General features: G+C 40.5%; 1 protein-coding gene across 1 annotated transcript in view; it reads right to left on the bottom strand.

The window, feature by feature from the left end:
* BNIP3 (BCL2 interacting protein 3) overlaps positions 1-15607 on the bottom strand; it is a 55818-nt gene that overhangs the window by 22901 nt on the left and 17310 nt on the right. Inside the window, exons 2-3 of the mRNA XM_089669285.1 lie at positions 5779-5956; positions 2685-2769 (exon numbers count right to left, since the gene is read on the bottom strand). Coding sequence (XP_089525411.1) covers positions 2685-2769; positions 5779-5956 — 263 coding nt within the window. The remainder of the gene's footprint in view (positions 1-2684; positions 2770-5778; positions 5957-15607) is intronic.

Here is a 15607-nt window from a genome sequence, read left to right as displayed (position 1 = left end):
GCCAGTTTAAGTTGATATACGTCACCAAATGAAGGATTATGTAGGTTTAAAAACTCTTGCTTTGGCTGGGTTCACATTATACCCTTTCAGCACCCTTCTTAGGGATGGCGGGGGTGAAGCTTGAGGGTTATGGACTTTAGATGCTGCAATAGATACAACTTTGAATGTTTTACAATATATGTACTGATAGGAAACTACACTCATTGGACACTTTATTAGTTACACCTGTTCAATTGCTAGGTAACACAAATTACTAATCAGCCAATCACATGGCAGCAACTCAATGCATTTAGGCATCTAGACATGCTGAAGATGACTTGAAGTTCAAGCCGAGCATCAGAATGGGAAAGAAAAGGAATTTAAGTGACTTTGAACGTGACATGGTTGTTGGTGCCAGACAGGCTGGTCTGCGTATTTCAAAAACTGCTGATCTACTGGGATTTTCATGAACAACCATGTCTAGGGTTTACAGAGAATGGTCCGAAAAAGAGAAAATATCCAGTGAGTGGCAGTTGTGTGGAGGATAATGCTTTGTTGATGTCAGAGGAGAATGGACAGACTGGTTGCTGCTACATTCAGATGGTAAGATCCAAATTTGGTGTAAACAACATGAAGGCATGGAACAATGCTGCCTTGCATCAACGGTTCAGGCTGGTGGTGGTGTAATGGTGTGGGGGATATTTTCTTGGAACTAGCAAGGTGTACCTAATAAAGTGGCCGGTGAATGTATATGTGCCAATATTTTGGCAGACATTTATAAATATTACCATGAAAAACAATAGCTATTGAAGTTGGCATTCTGGTATTGGGTATTTATTTTAATTTATAATGAAATTGATTTTAATGCTTTAATTTGAATAAAACAGTTATTCCAAGAGGTAGCACTCCACAGGTCTTTATTTCTATATTCAATCTTTTGTCATAGTACAAACAGTACAAATGTATAAAGTCCATGGAAGTCTAAAAAACAGGTTGTTTTGCGATTTGAAAGTTTGAACACTGGGGACTCTATACATTTTGATGAAGGTTGAGTAGCCACTTTGGCAAGTGAGGACCATTTCCTCCCAGCACATTCTGGCAGTTGATTGCTTGTGTGAATGAGCCCTACAGGTCCATAGCTTGTACTGACTGTTACTAGATGTCCTGAGACTTTTTTACCTATTTTGGGGTATCCTATGCCCTAACCTTCTCTGGCTTAGTTTATTGAACTTTATAAACCCCTTAATCATTCTAAATCATCCATTCTTAGCTTTGGTTTTGTGGAACCATAAGGATCCTCCAGCGGTTGCTAGGAGTTCCCTTAGCTGTGGCTGATTGTCCTCTTTATTGATGGTGCCTGCATAGTTCCGGGGCCTTGAAAGAGCCAGCTGCATGACACCAATGATCGTTTAACTGTTTGTAAGGTTTGACCACCTCTGTGAGGGTGCACTCTTCTCACCTTTCCACCAATGCACGAGGCATTTTTCCCACTGACTCACAATACATTTGTTTTAGCAGGGGTTCCCCTAGACCTAAAAATAATTTCAAAGGATTCCTTGGGGGTAAAATGGTTGTGAAAGGCTGTTCTAAAGCGACCAACGCCAAATTTCCTGTTTTGCCTAACAACAAACCAAGGACTCTGCCCTGTGACTGAAGACCTTCATAGAGATGTGTAAAGAATCCTGACAACAATGTCTATTGCTTTATCATCAGCAGAGGTGCTATAAGGAGGTCCTGCCAATCACAAAGCAACATATTCTTTAGCAGCCCATAGATGATTCGATTTTCTTTCCTTCCACCACGGGTGGAAGGAAAGAAAATCGCTTGATTCCCTCATGCCATCCCTTGATTCCCCCATCAACACAATCAGTATTGATCAAACAATGATCGATGGATCGACTTGTGTACAATCAGCCTGCCCATAGATGGATGGAAATTCGGCTGATCCCTGCTGAACCGGCTGAATTTCAATCCCTTCATGGCCGGCTTTAGTTTCAACCAGTTCCTGATGTTTAACCTGCAACCACATCATCGGTGTACTAATGTGCTAACAACAGCTGAGACAGGAGCAGGACAATTCAAAGATGAAATGTACCATTCTATAATGCAATCTTCAAAACACTCACTTCAATGGTTTCCTCAATAATGTCCCTGTATATCTGATTTCCTGTACATTAGTGTGCAGGGCTCACCTGACTTCATACTATACACTTAAAACATTTATTTTTGATGTTTAACAGTAAAGAGGTTTAACAACATGATATCAATGTTAGTCTTTGCATTAGCTAGGTAAAAGATAAGAACATAAAGATTTATAGCTGCAGGCCATATGGGGCCAAGATTAGTCAGCAAAGGTGAGGCCGGTGAATGGCTCAGCCAGCTGCTTGTGACACCTGTTTTTCTAAAACGTTATTTGCACAGTGGCTGCAGTAAGCTAGCTTTGTGCAAGAAGAGCTTTCACCGCCAGCTATAAACTCCGGACGCGCCTGACTCCAATTTATTTGTTTGTGTGGGCTACAAAAAGTCAACAAAAAATAACTGGATAGACAGATAATCTAATCATTTTTAATTGTCTTATTCACGAGTGATCCATGTGTACCAGAGGTCATTTGAATCTTTGCTATAGAATAAAGACAGTTTTTTGTGGTTGACTCTTTTCCAATCACTCCGAGTTTGTATAAAGTCTATCAATTCATGTGAATTACCTGGGAGCTGCTTTTTTCTTTGCTGCCCTGGGTTTCACTGTCGCTTAGTCTCTGGATGCTCTGCGGGGTCTGAGATCGAGGGGGGCTTGGAAAGGCAAGACAAAGAAGAAACAGATTAGATCAGTAAATTCAATTTTCAGATTATGCAGCTTTGGTGTAGTTCCACGAAGGCCCCTTTCACATGTGTTCATCTGTCTGTTTATGGATGAAAAACGGACACCCGTGTATTTCTATGGACTAGCGGATGATCATCTGTTTACATCTGTTAATGTCCGCATCTGTTAACATCCATTTTTTTTAAGGGAAGAAAACTCTAAAATGGAACGGACAAAAAACGAATGTAAACAGATAAAACTGGATGTAAACAGAAGAAAACGGATGTAAACGGTCAAAAAACGGATGTAAACAGAAGGAAACGGATGTAAACGGTCAAAAAACGGATGTAAACAGAAGGAAACAGATGTAAATGGAAGTAAACAGAATAAAACATATGAAAAATGGATGAAAAAATGGATGAAAAACCAGATTAAAAAACGGATGTAAACTGGTGAAAAACTGATCCATTTTTTCTTGGAAAAAAAGTGACTGAACGGATGAAAAAAACAGAACGCCCGTGTGAAAGGGGCTTATTTGGTAGCCTTCTGCATCCATCCCCTTCCCTGTCGTATGCTCACACAGCTAGTTGCCAAAATGATCCTGGCTGGGACCACACACATGCTCTTATTCATTCCAATAAATGTCCAAGTTTTTTACTATATATACTTACACACCACGACCTAGTAGTACACACTTCTACCTTGCCATACTAGGATTCTTGGTTTGAATCCCAACCATGGCACTACCTGCATGGAGTTTGCATGTTCTCCTTGCGCCTGCTTAAGTTTCCTCCATGTAATCCGTTTCCTCCCACACTCCAAAGTCCTGTTTGTAGATTAATTGGCCCCTGTCTAAATTGCTCTAGTATGTATAAGTATGCTTCTTAAAGGCAGAGACTGACATGGATGTACTATATGTGAAGCTCTAGGTCAGGGTTCTCCAAACTTTCTAAACAAAAGAGCCAGTTTACTGTCCTTCAGACTTTAGGGTGGCCAGACTGTGGCCATCGGGAGTAGAAAATTTCCTGGTATCAGTTGGGAGTAAACAATGCCCCATTGTTGGTGTCATTGGTAGGAATTGTTCCCCATTATTGGTAGGAACTGTGCCCCAACATTGGTGTCATTGGGCACCATTGTTAGAGTCATTGGGAGGAATTGTGCCCATCAATGGTGTCATTGGAAAGAATGTGCCCCATCTCTGGTGTTATTGGGCCCCATTGTTTGTGTCATTGGGAAGAACTGTGCCCCACCATTGGTGTTTTTGGGAGGAATTGTGTCCCATCCTTGGTGTCATTGGGAAGAACTGTGCCCCACCATTGGTGACATTGGCAGGAATTGTGTCCCATCGTTGGTGTCATTGGGAAGAATTGTGCCCCTTTGTTGGTGTCAGCAAATGAAGCAGTGCTCAAAGGGCCAGATAAAAGCAAGCAAAGGGCCGCATTCGGCCCACCGGGTCGCAGTTTGGAGACCGACCTCTCTAGGTAAATGGTTGGCATGTTATAGTAATACACACATTCATGGCAGAGGATTCCCAGAACAATATGGATCAGCTAAGGAGAGAGCAGAACACCTTTTAGATGTCATTTATCTTACAGGCAGAAGCACGCACGTAAGGATAGAACTGTCTGATAAGAGATGAATCTCTGCTCTGATGAGTCATTCTTTTGTGTGTAAATTGCAGCTTGAGCTACTGAGCTCTGTACACAAAGTCTTTCCAAGAGGCTGAGAAGAAAACACCATCATCAAGCAGAGAAGCGCCACATGATGGTTGAAAAATAGATTGTGTACTTTGCAGGTGCACTTGCACTCATTTTCCTTCCTCTAAATGTATGTGTTAAAGCTTCACTTTGTAAAAAATACCCAATAAGGTGCAAGGAAAATTTAAAAAAATAATTTTTGTTTGCACAGTTGGATGATGGAAATCAGCAGAGCTTTACCACATTTACTAAGCTCTGGGGGAAAAAAATGGAACTGCACTTGCAAAGTGCAGAGACTATTTGCTTTTAGTAAATTCACACCAATATTTACACAATCACGGCACATTCCCTTTGAATTGAAGCCCAGCAGCACGGTATTCTGTACTTTATGGAATGGGTGCAGCTGCAGGTCCTTTCTAGAGGCTTTTTTGCATATGCTGTCCCATGTTCCATGTCTCTCTATAATATGGTCAGATACAGGCTGTGTGCACTTGTAAGCGCATACAAAACTTTTCAGGCATGAAAAATTGAAGTGGTAAATGTGGCATGGGTTCAATGGATTTGAAGCTGAGAATCTTTCCAGATGTCATTATTCAACAAACCTACTGTCCTGGAGAACCTATTCAATAAATCATTACAAAGAGCAACACTTGCAACAAGTGCAATGTGGAGGACCCCTACCAACCAATCAGAATCCACCTTGCAGCAGCAATGACTTTACTATAGTCAATTCTGAGTTTTTGCACCATTTATTGAATAGGCCTGAAAAGTAGTCACAACATTCCAAATCGTATGTCCAAACCCAGGAACTATGGTAATCGCTTAAAGTAGAACATCACTCTAAAGGTAAAGTCCTACTGGTTCAATCTCTTCCCCCCAGCCTGTAACCGAGCTACAGGGATTTTTGTGCGGGAAGAGGGGAACAAGCACCAGATTTTATCAATACCCATTCCACATTCCTTGCCTAGGTAAGGATGATGCCGCTTGCCCTGCCCCTCCTGCAGCCTCCTAGGAGATGCCAGATGTCCCAGGAGGCTGAAGGACCATTCAGAGGGCACCAAGCCAACTCGAACATGTGCAATGGGGAGCCAACTGTGGTTTCTGAAGAAGCCACAGCCGACTATCATATTTAAGATGGCAGCGCCGATGACCTGCAGCAATAAGAAGAACCAGCTGCGGGAAGACAGTACTGGACTGCACTGGTAAGTACCTGATTTTTAAAAGGTCAGCAGCTACAGAATGTGTAGCTGCGGACTTAAAAAAATTAATAAATAAATAGAGTTCCTCTTTAATAATACATACCTGTCACAATGTGAACTTTCTCTAGAGCTGCTCCGTCCAGACTCATGTTGGGCATCCAGAAGTATTTTTTCCATATCACCATTATGAATAGAGATTGAGGCTGGCACTTGCTCTTGGCCCACTAATGGTGTTACTCCACCATTACCGTTGTTGCTGAAATGCAGCTCTACCCAAGAACCTATAGGTCAGAAAATAAAATAGCATTAGCAAAGAAAAAAAAAAAAAAAAAACCTACCAAAATAAACAAAAATGGCTCTCTTTTTAAATTATGGAACCTAATATTTGCTCTTTTTATTCATTTTACTGAGAAGAAAAGAAAGAATTATAAAAGACAAACATATACAATACATTAAAATTATAACAAAGAAATACAGTCTTCATGCTTTCATCATTGGATGGATACAACGTGCTATGACATTCATGGTCTTCTGACTCATTGACCATCAACGAGGGAGAAGAGGAACCCTTTTTTCATAGACATATAACTCTCCTAACAGTATCTGGGACTGGAAAGGGAGCTGTAGGTCAATCACCAACCCAGGAGACTCACTTTGGGAAAACTAGTGCTAGAGAAACCCAATTCAAATTCCATAAAACAATTGATATGTACCCAGAATATACCTTATATAGCCTCAAGGGAGAATAGCAGATTTGGTGATACAATTTAAGTTGTATTCACTTATGTTCTTCTGGTATCTTCATATAAGTTATAGGCTGGCTTCACACATATGCACCGTACCCACATTAAAATGCAGTTTTACATGTGATAATGCCCTATACTCTGTGCCGTGCCATTCATTTAGAAAGTCTCCTATGTAATCTAAGCATTGATTCTTACACTTGCATTTAATCAAAACGACTTCCATATCATGATAGCACGTCCAACCATCATGTAAGGCCTATAGGCACATAAACACATATTACGTCAGATGTTCAGATCCAATTAAGACTTATGCTGACATTTTGCTTAATCAACCATGGGCATGAGTGGTGTCAAGGGGCACAAACAGCTTCTAGAGGTTGGGAATCACTAAGATAATGATATACTCTAAAGCAATACTCCAGAGACCAACTAACAGATGAAGCCCTCAACCTTCCTCAGTCCCGCCGCACTGTACAGCAATTAATATGATTTTTTTTTTCATTTTTATAAAATTGTGGTCAGCTAATCTATTTTTCCTTTACTCTTTATAGTGAATGTCCCATAACACATTGCACCTTGAGCAGCAAGGGACATTAGTCTGCTATTTGTTTGGACATAACAAGTGCAGCTAAATTATCGGTATAGCCCTTGACACTTCCATAGCTCACAAAATACGCATATAATTCCACCAATAGTAATGCCCACTAGCAGCGTGTGGATCAGAATTACGTCATCCTTGTAGTCTGGAGAACTACAGGGAGATACTTAATACAGTCTGTTAATGGTCCTGGAGCCCGGAGGCTTTATAAAGCTTTGCGAAGAATAAAGCCTCCATTCTTAGATCCTCATCCTACCTGGTAGCCAGATTTAGTTATTAGTTTCTGCTGTGCACAAGCCTTTATATGTAAACTGACGGATGCTCGGTGCCTTCTCTAGGCTGTGAGAGCCTGCTGCAGGGTGAAAAGACTGACTGCTGACAGAACACCAAAAAGATATTACTAGAGCACTCTGATTGACTGGGGAACCCATAGAGGGCACCTGTTAGTAAAGCACAGACTTGAGTTTTGTAACGTAAGCCATTGGAAGGTCATTTGCATATTTCGCAATTGCAAACCTGTAAAAAAAAATGAAGTTACTATGCCAAAAATCTACACAAAACAATTATTTATAGTGGTGCACCGAAATGAAAATTCTTGGACTGAAAGCAAAAATTGAGAATGCATTTGGCCGAAAACCGAAATGGACATTTTTTTTATATACAATTGTATTATGTTCGACTTTTTAATTAATATCATGAATTTAAATGAATATGAACTTATTTTCAGCACCTTTTTGGCCAATAGGCTGCTTTCACGCTGAGCAGTTTTTGCAGTGCTTTTGTGTAAAAAAAAAAAAAAAAAGGCAAAAGAAATGCGAAAAGAGAAATGCATCCCTTTAAATTCAATGTATGTCTTCACACTGGTCTGTTGCGCTTCCCTTGTGGTGTTAAAAATCCTGCTTGCCGCAGATTTGGTACAAATTTGCCAAGTAAAACAACACACACACACACACACACACACACACGAGGCCTGGTTCACATCAATGAGTTTTTTTAGGGTTTTTTGCAGAAAAGCACTACAGTCATTTAACATGGTTTCCTAAGGGACACATTCACATCTATGCTTTTTTTGGGCTGCTGTGTTTTTGGAAAGAGTCAAGGAATTATTCATAACAAACGTTGCATTTTTGGTTCAACAGACATCAATGGAGACACTGCAAAAAATGCATGTAGTGCATTCTTTACGTATTTTCACACGTTAGCCGTGTTTTTTATGAATTTTGCCCAGGAACAAATAAAGAAAAAAAAAAAAAAAACACTCAAAAAAACATCAAAAAAGCATCAAATGCGCATGCAAAACACACTGAAAAATGACAAAACGCAAACTGCATTGGTGTGAACCAGGCCTGAAATGCATTGAAAACACATCAAACATGCATCAAAAATGTGTTGTATTTTTAATGCGTTTTTATTCTGTTCAGCAACAAATTAAGCAGAAAAAAAAATTTTTTTACAAAAATGCAAAATGCATCAAAAATGCAAAACTTACTAAAAGCAAACTGCATTGGTGTGAACCAGGCCTGAAATGCATGAAAATGTATCAAAAACACACGCGTTGCGATTTTATGCATTTTATGTTTTTAATCTGCCCAGCAACAAGTTGGCAAGATAAAAAAAAAAAAAAAAACTGCAAACCGCATGAAAAATTCTTCAAAAATGCGTGTGCAAAAACGCAAAAAGCACTGCAAAGCAACAAAGCAAACTGCATTGGTGTGAAACAGGCCTGAAATGTATTGAAAACGCTGCAAAAACGCATAAAAAAAAGTACGTGTCGCAGTTTTGATGTGTGATAAAAGCTAAAAGATATAAAAGGAAGAGACAATATTATTATTATACAGGATTTATATAGACATCCCCCCAAAAAATGCTCGGGGATACATGTTATAGTGAAAAGAAAAAAAAAAGTTGTGTTTATAAATGCATTATATAGAAAGCATTGGTACATGGGCTATATAATAAAGAAGGCCAGGTTCACACCTGTGTGTTTTTTGTATGCATTTTGCAAGAATGCAGTGCATGCCATTTATCAGGATTTCCTATTGATCAAGTTCACATCTATGCGTTTTTTGCGGGCGCAGTTTTTTGGAAAGGGTTAGGGACTTCTTTTCGTTTGCGTTTTTAGTCCAATAGATTTCATTGGAACCACATACGAAAAATGCAAGTGCTGCGTTTTGTGTGTTTTACGCGGTTTGGATTTTTAATCTGCCCAGCAACAAGTTGGTCAAAAAAATAAAAGAATTAAAAAAAATGCAAAATGCATCACAAACACATGCAAAAACACACCACAAAAAGCACTGCAGAAACAGATCAAACGCAAACTGCATAGGTGTGAACCTAGCCGAAATGTAGTGAAGATCAAGGATCAAAGCCTCCAAGGAACCTGCTAGCCCACACAAGCTTTAATCCTGAAAATTGAAGTTCCACTTTAAAGTTCTTACACAACAAAAGAGGTTATATAGGTTCAGCGCTGAGGATAAACATCAGCAGATTTATTATTAACCTGCAGAATGGTTACAGTATTTACCGGGAACAAAGGAACACAACACGCGTCATAGCTCGGCATACCTTCATACTATCACAGTCATCTTTCCATTCAATGTAAACGCTCTGCATTGTATGTGGAGATCAACTGACTGCAGTCACATGGCATTTGTTTTCACCTTACTCCGAAGGCGAGGGAACAAAAGTTCAAGTAAAAATAGCAATACAATATGAGCTAAGCTGTTACTAAAAGCCAACCAACACACATGCATCACCTATCAGGAAATATTTAACCCGACCACCTACTTATCCAAGAATAGAGTGTCCATCCAATCAGTGGGAGGAGTGAATAGAGGGATTTCAATGTCGGGAAAATTGGCCATGATCTTAGTTGACTCACAAGTTTGTTTACACCATGAAGGCACAGCATGTGCCAACTCTAGTACTCCGTTGTGTACTCCATAGTTATTAATCGGCAGATCAAATGTACTTGATATTTTTGCTGCCTAGATCGGGTCGGAATTATTTTATATTGCAGAGAATGCAATAGGAAAGATGAAGGGAGACGGTGGTGAAACCTCCCCACTGAAGTCACCAGCAAGTATGCTAAGCCCGCTGGTCATTTAGGGGTTTATTTACTAAAGCTGGAGAGTCCAAAATCAGACTCCCTTCTGCATAGAAACCAATCAGCTTCCAGGTTTCATTGCCAAAGCTTCATCGAACAAGCTGAGGTTAGAAGCTGATTGGTTTCTATGCAGAAGGGAGTCTGATTTTGGACTCTCCAGCTTTAGTAAATAAACCCCTTAGAGTCCATCCAGAACTGAATTTACCAACAGTGGGTGGACTGTCTATTTCAAGCAGACCTTAACTTCCTAAAACTAACCTTTCACAACAGGGCAGTAGGCAGCACCAGTAAGCAGTATGTGCCACTAGTGGCTTCACTGCCCCCTTGGGCCTCCAAATCCAGGGCACACAGAATATGCAGATACTGGCTTTGCTGTAAATCTAAACTAAACCGCAAACTCACCACAAGCAACTGCAACCTGTGCAATGCCCTAAAGACAGGTGTGCTGTGGAAAAGACCAAAAAAATTGCTTGTTCTCAAAAACAATTGCCAAGCACAAGTAGGAGCCCTGAGTTCCTCAACTCAATGTCATCATAAGACTTAGGACCACACAACTTACCCTGTTTAAGAGCCCATTTCCTTCTTTCCTCCATAACTAGAATGGTTTGCATTCCTGTTTTTGCTGTCCTGCTTTCCTCCACAACTGGCTTTGTTTTGACCCTCAGCCCTTATTTTCTCCACAACTATCCCTCTTTTAGAACCTCTGTCTGTTCTTTACTAATGTCCCATCTTAGACCTGCTGTCCTCCTCTCTTCCACAACGGTCTCTCTTTTAGGCCTTTTGTCCTTCTTAACTCCACTAATGTTCTGTCTTAGACCCGCTGTCCTCTCCTCTACAACTGTCTCTCTTTTAGACCCTATGTCCTTCTTTGCTCCACAAATGTCCCAAATTAGACCCGCTGTCCTCCTCTACTCCACAAATGTCTCTCTTTTAGACCCTATGTCCTTCTTTGCTCCACAAATGTCCCATATTAGACCCGCTGTCCTCCTCTACTTCACCACTGTCTCTCTTTTAGACCCTGTGTCCTTCTTTGCTCCACACGTCCCATATTAGACCCGCTGTCCTTCTTTCCTCCATGTCGGTCTGTCTTTTAGACCTTTTGTCCTTCTTAATTCCACTAATGTATTGTCTCGGATCCGCTGTCCTTCTCTTCTCCACAACTGTCTCTCTTTTAGACCCCATGTCCATCTTTCTTCCACAAATGTATCATTTTAGACCCGCTGTCCTTCTCTCCTCCATGTCTGTCTCTCTTTTAGACCCTCTTTTCTTCTTTCCTTGACAAATGTCCCTCTTTTAGACCATCTGTTCTTGTTTCCCCCATAACTGTCTATCTGTTAGGTCCTCTGTCCTTCTTTCCCGAGAAACAATCCTGCTTTTAGACCCCCTGACCATTTTCCCCCACAGCTGTCATTTTTTTGAACCTTCCTTCAAAACTATCTCTTGTAGACTCTGTTTCCTTCTCCCACCACCACAGTTCCTCTTTTAGACCTGCTCTTCTGCTTTCCTCCACGACGTTCCTTTTTTATATTTAATCTATTTTTATTAGCATTTATAGATTTCCAAAAGAAAAGGGAAATAGCAACAGAATATTGTGAAATATACATTCCAGTATCGTAATACTAACCAAAGTACAAAACGATAATGATACATGTATTATATCAGAGAACAGGGAGGTCCTCTCAACGGAAAAAGTCAACATAACTGAACAGCAGTCTAGTTGGACACATTCCTTATTTTAGACCTTCTGTCCCTCTTTCCTCCACAACTCTCCTGCCTTTTGACACACTGTCATTATATCTTCCATAACCATCTTGAACTGCTAATTTTCAAGCAACTCAAAACATCATGAAACACATTCTTTCCTCCAAATGGTACATCAATATGCAAGAATTACACGGATGTTAAACTCAACAACACAAACAGCTAATTACACCATTGAAATACATAAAACCAGGGTGGATAAAAATCAATGATTTTGAAAGAAAAAAAAAAAAATCGTTTTTTTTATTTAAATCGGATTTTTTTTATTTAAATCGATTTTTTTTTAAATAAAATGCTTTTTGAGGAAAATATATTACCATCCAAAGGTTATTCCATCATGAAATAAAGATTAGTTTTTTAATTATGTAGAATAAGGCTGTATATGTTTAATTTTTTTGGTAAATAAATTCCATGAATCCATTCACAATGTCATGCTCTTCCAGAGGTTTTTGTAAGATTATTGGGCAGTTTCTCTGCCTACAAGATATTATCACAGATGCTCGGTTTACTTTTGCAGTTCTCAAAACTGAATTTGACTCAGCGGAGATCACATGCCTCTTCTTCACAGCAAAAATGTTATAACATGAACAGAGTTAAGAAAAAGACCTTCATCCTAACTTCTACAAACCTATGAATACAGAATCAACCCCTTCAGTGCTAAGTTTCAAGAAGTTCAGTGAATTGAATAGAAACAATATTTTTCTGATTGTTTGGAGTGGAATAGATCTGCACAAGAAGAAAGTGAAACTAAGTGTGAGGAGGAAGGGGCTGACAGTCTAAGTTTCTTAAAATATATATATTTTGTTTAGCCAAATTAGTTAACAAACATGGATGTTTGTTTAAGCAAATCACATATGCTGGAATGTTATTGTTTCAGTTGAATAAATCTATTTAAATTGTTATTATTAAGGTAATGATTATTTTTCTCAACAGAAAAGTTGTCCAAATATGAATGATTAACCTATTAAACTGGGGATAAAAAAACTAATATGAAAAGTTATTCTAAAAATCTTCATCTACTTGCATATTAAAGTTATACCAGCAAGAATTAGTCCATGTAGAAAACTAAGATTTAAATCAAGCCTTACTGACCAGTGATTTAAATCGTGATTTAAATCAGTTTGATTTAAATCAAATCCACCCTGCATAAAACTAAGAGGATTTACCTGCCAAAGAATTTTTATTTCCTTCCATCCAGTCCTGAGAAAATGAATCAGACAATCCAGAAGGATGACACCACTTTCTCTGTTACAGTCATAATCTGTATAAGGGATTGACTTGTGTCTTCTTTCCACCCCCAAACACTCACTGTGTCCTCTCCTCCTACCAGCATGTTCCATTTCACCACATTTGCATGCAGAACCTTTGACTGGCTTGCAATTTTGCCTCTCCTTCTTCCAGCCTGCTGCTCTATATGGTACTGCAGGGGGCCAATACCACATCATTCAGGTTGTTGCACTGCATGAACAAGAGAAGTCCACCTTTCTGCCCATGTTACACCCATTTAGAAGTTACATGAAACATGGTCACAGTCTGCAACCCCCACCACCCTTCCTTACAGAATCTGTAATAAAGAAGGCATTTACTGATTTATTAAAGAATATGGAGTTAAATACATGCAAGTTATATCTGCCTGCAGATCGAATTTAGGCAAGTAGCTTTCAGCTTCACAAATTGATGTCATTTTCCCTGCAAATCCCATCTGAATTGAAGAACATGGCAAAGGCTCCATGGTCGCGTATAAAGACTTCAAAACATTTAATGTAGACAGCTGATCTGAATTGCACAAAATCCTGAGTGGAAAATTACAGGAAAGTAAATCCGTCATTCTTTCCTCCTCCGCAGAGAAGTGTAAACAGCAGAAAATGAGGGTGATAAGTCAAAGTTTGCGACATTAATGGGTTTGTTTAATAACATGTTGCAGAGAGCAGCAGATTAGGACATAATGACTTGTACCCTGAATGCAAGACCTCCGCTTGGTTACAGCAGAATCCTCCATACCCACACACTGGCATGTTATGACAGCTGACAGCATTCATCTACCTCCGTTTACACCCTTGCAGCGGTGTGCCATACCCTCATCAGTACATCAAAGATCAGCATTCACTGGTCTGCACGCTCTGTGGGCTCCTTCACATTAGTGGTTGAGGGGTGGTAATTCCCCGTGGTTGAGCCATGTTTTTATACCCCGCTAACCGCTCCCCCTTTAGCGGCAGAGACAGTGGCTGGGGGATGTTCATATTATTATTACTACGGTTAGGATACAGTATTTATACAGCACCAACAGTTTTTGTAGTGCTTTACAACATAATTGGAGACAGTACTGTTGCAATACAGTAATATATAAGAGGGCTTAAGAGCTTACAATCTAACAGGGTGGAGCAAGTGGTACAAAACGGAATAAGGCCTCGTTTAGACTAGCGGGTGGAGGGGTGCAAAAATGTACGGTTGAGCCACTTTTTGCTGCCCGCTAACCACCCCCTTTAAGCTGCAATAGGCAGCTGATATGTAGGTTCTCATACCGTGGCTGCAATGCTTTGCGGCTGGGGCAGAGTTTGCCCAACATGTTTCATTTGTTGGGCGGCAAGCCCACCGAATGCTACACATGCAAGTCAGTAGGGAAATGCTGCAAATGCCCCGCAATCAAGTGCAATGAACGTGGTTATGGTGTGATTGTCAACAAAAATGAAGTTAAAACAGGCAGTGAGGAGGCATTACGTCGCTTCCTCATAGCCGACAGTAGCCTCTGGAGCGCGATCCGGAAGCAGATTGGTCTTCAAAGGCTGGGGAGATATAAATTCACCCTAACTGTGAAGGATAAGCTGACAGATGAAGGGGTAAGTAACAGGGCAGGCCTATACACCCCGGTGCTTCCCCCCTGCTGCTTCAAGTGAATGGGGCTGTTCTGAAAACACCCCACAACCACGTGCAATTCATTCAGTTTTGGTGCATTAGTCCTGGGGTCAGGGGGGGTTAAAGCAGGCAGTAATAGGGGCAATACGTTGCCTCCTAACTGCCTGTAAAATGCTTTCTGAAGAGCGAGTCACCTCAAATCGCTCTTCAGAGACCAATGGACATATGCACAAGCCCTATAGCTGATTATAAACGTAAGACCAATTTATAGAATGCGAGAAAAAAACAAACTTTTTTGGATCAATCAAAAAAGGTATTTTTTGCTGTCCGTGTCCTGCTGGGGAGAATTTCCTTCACTTCAGACATAACAAGAAATGAAAGGAAATCTCTCCAAGGTGACCAGAATTCCCATCTAGCACAGCCAGTTTTTATGATAATTATTTGTATCATACAGGGACAACTATTAGACCTCCTTCACACAGGACGTACTATACCATATGCCCATGCAGGGCTGCATTTACCCACACAAGGATACACAAGAGTTCCATGCATTCCAATGTAGATAGTCCCATTGATGTCATTGGGACACGTTAGGTGCATGGACCCGTCCACTGTGCCCCAATAGGACATTCATGTGGATGCGTGTCCCCAAAAGCAGACAATGTGATTGGGGACATGCACCGACACCCAGTGCTGTATTTAGGTTTTGTGCTGCCCTAGGCAACACAAAAATCGTCTGCCCCCCCCACATGGACACCAACCAACACCACCCCTCCTTCCCCCTCCTGCGGAGAGAGCCTGACATTGACCAACAACACCCCTGCCCCCCACCTGTCAGAGCCTTCCACTACACCCCCCCGCGATAGAG

The sequence above is a fragment of the Staurois parvus genome, unplaced genomic scaffold (assembly GCF_062004578.1).
Source record: "Staurois parvus isolate SC_StPar_1 unplaced genomic scaffold, SC_StPar_1.0 ptg000009l, whole genome shotgun sequence".
Classification (NCBI taxonomy): domain Eukaryota; kingdom Metazoa; phylum Chordata; class Amphibia; order Anura; family Ranidae; genus Staurois; species Staurois parvus.
Note: the sequence above shows the minus strand (reverse complement) of the source record. Positions and strands in the feature narration are given on the sequence as shown.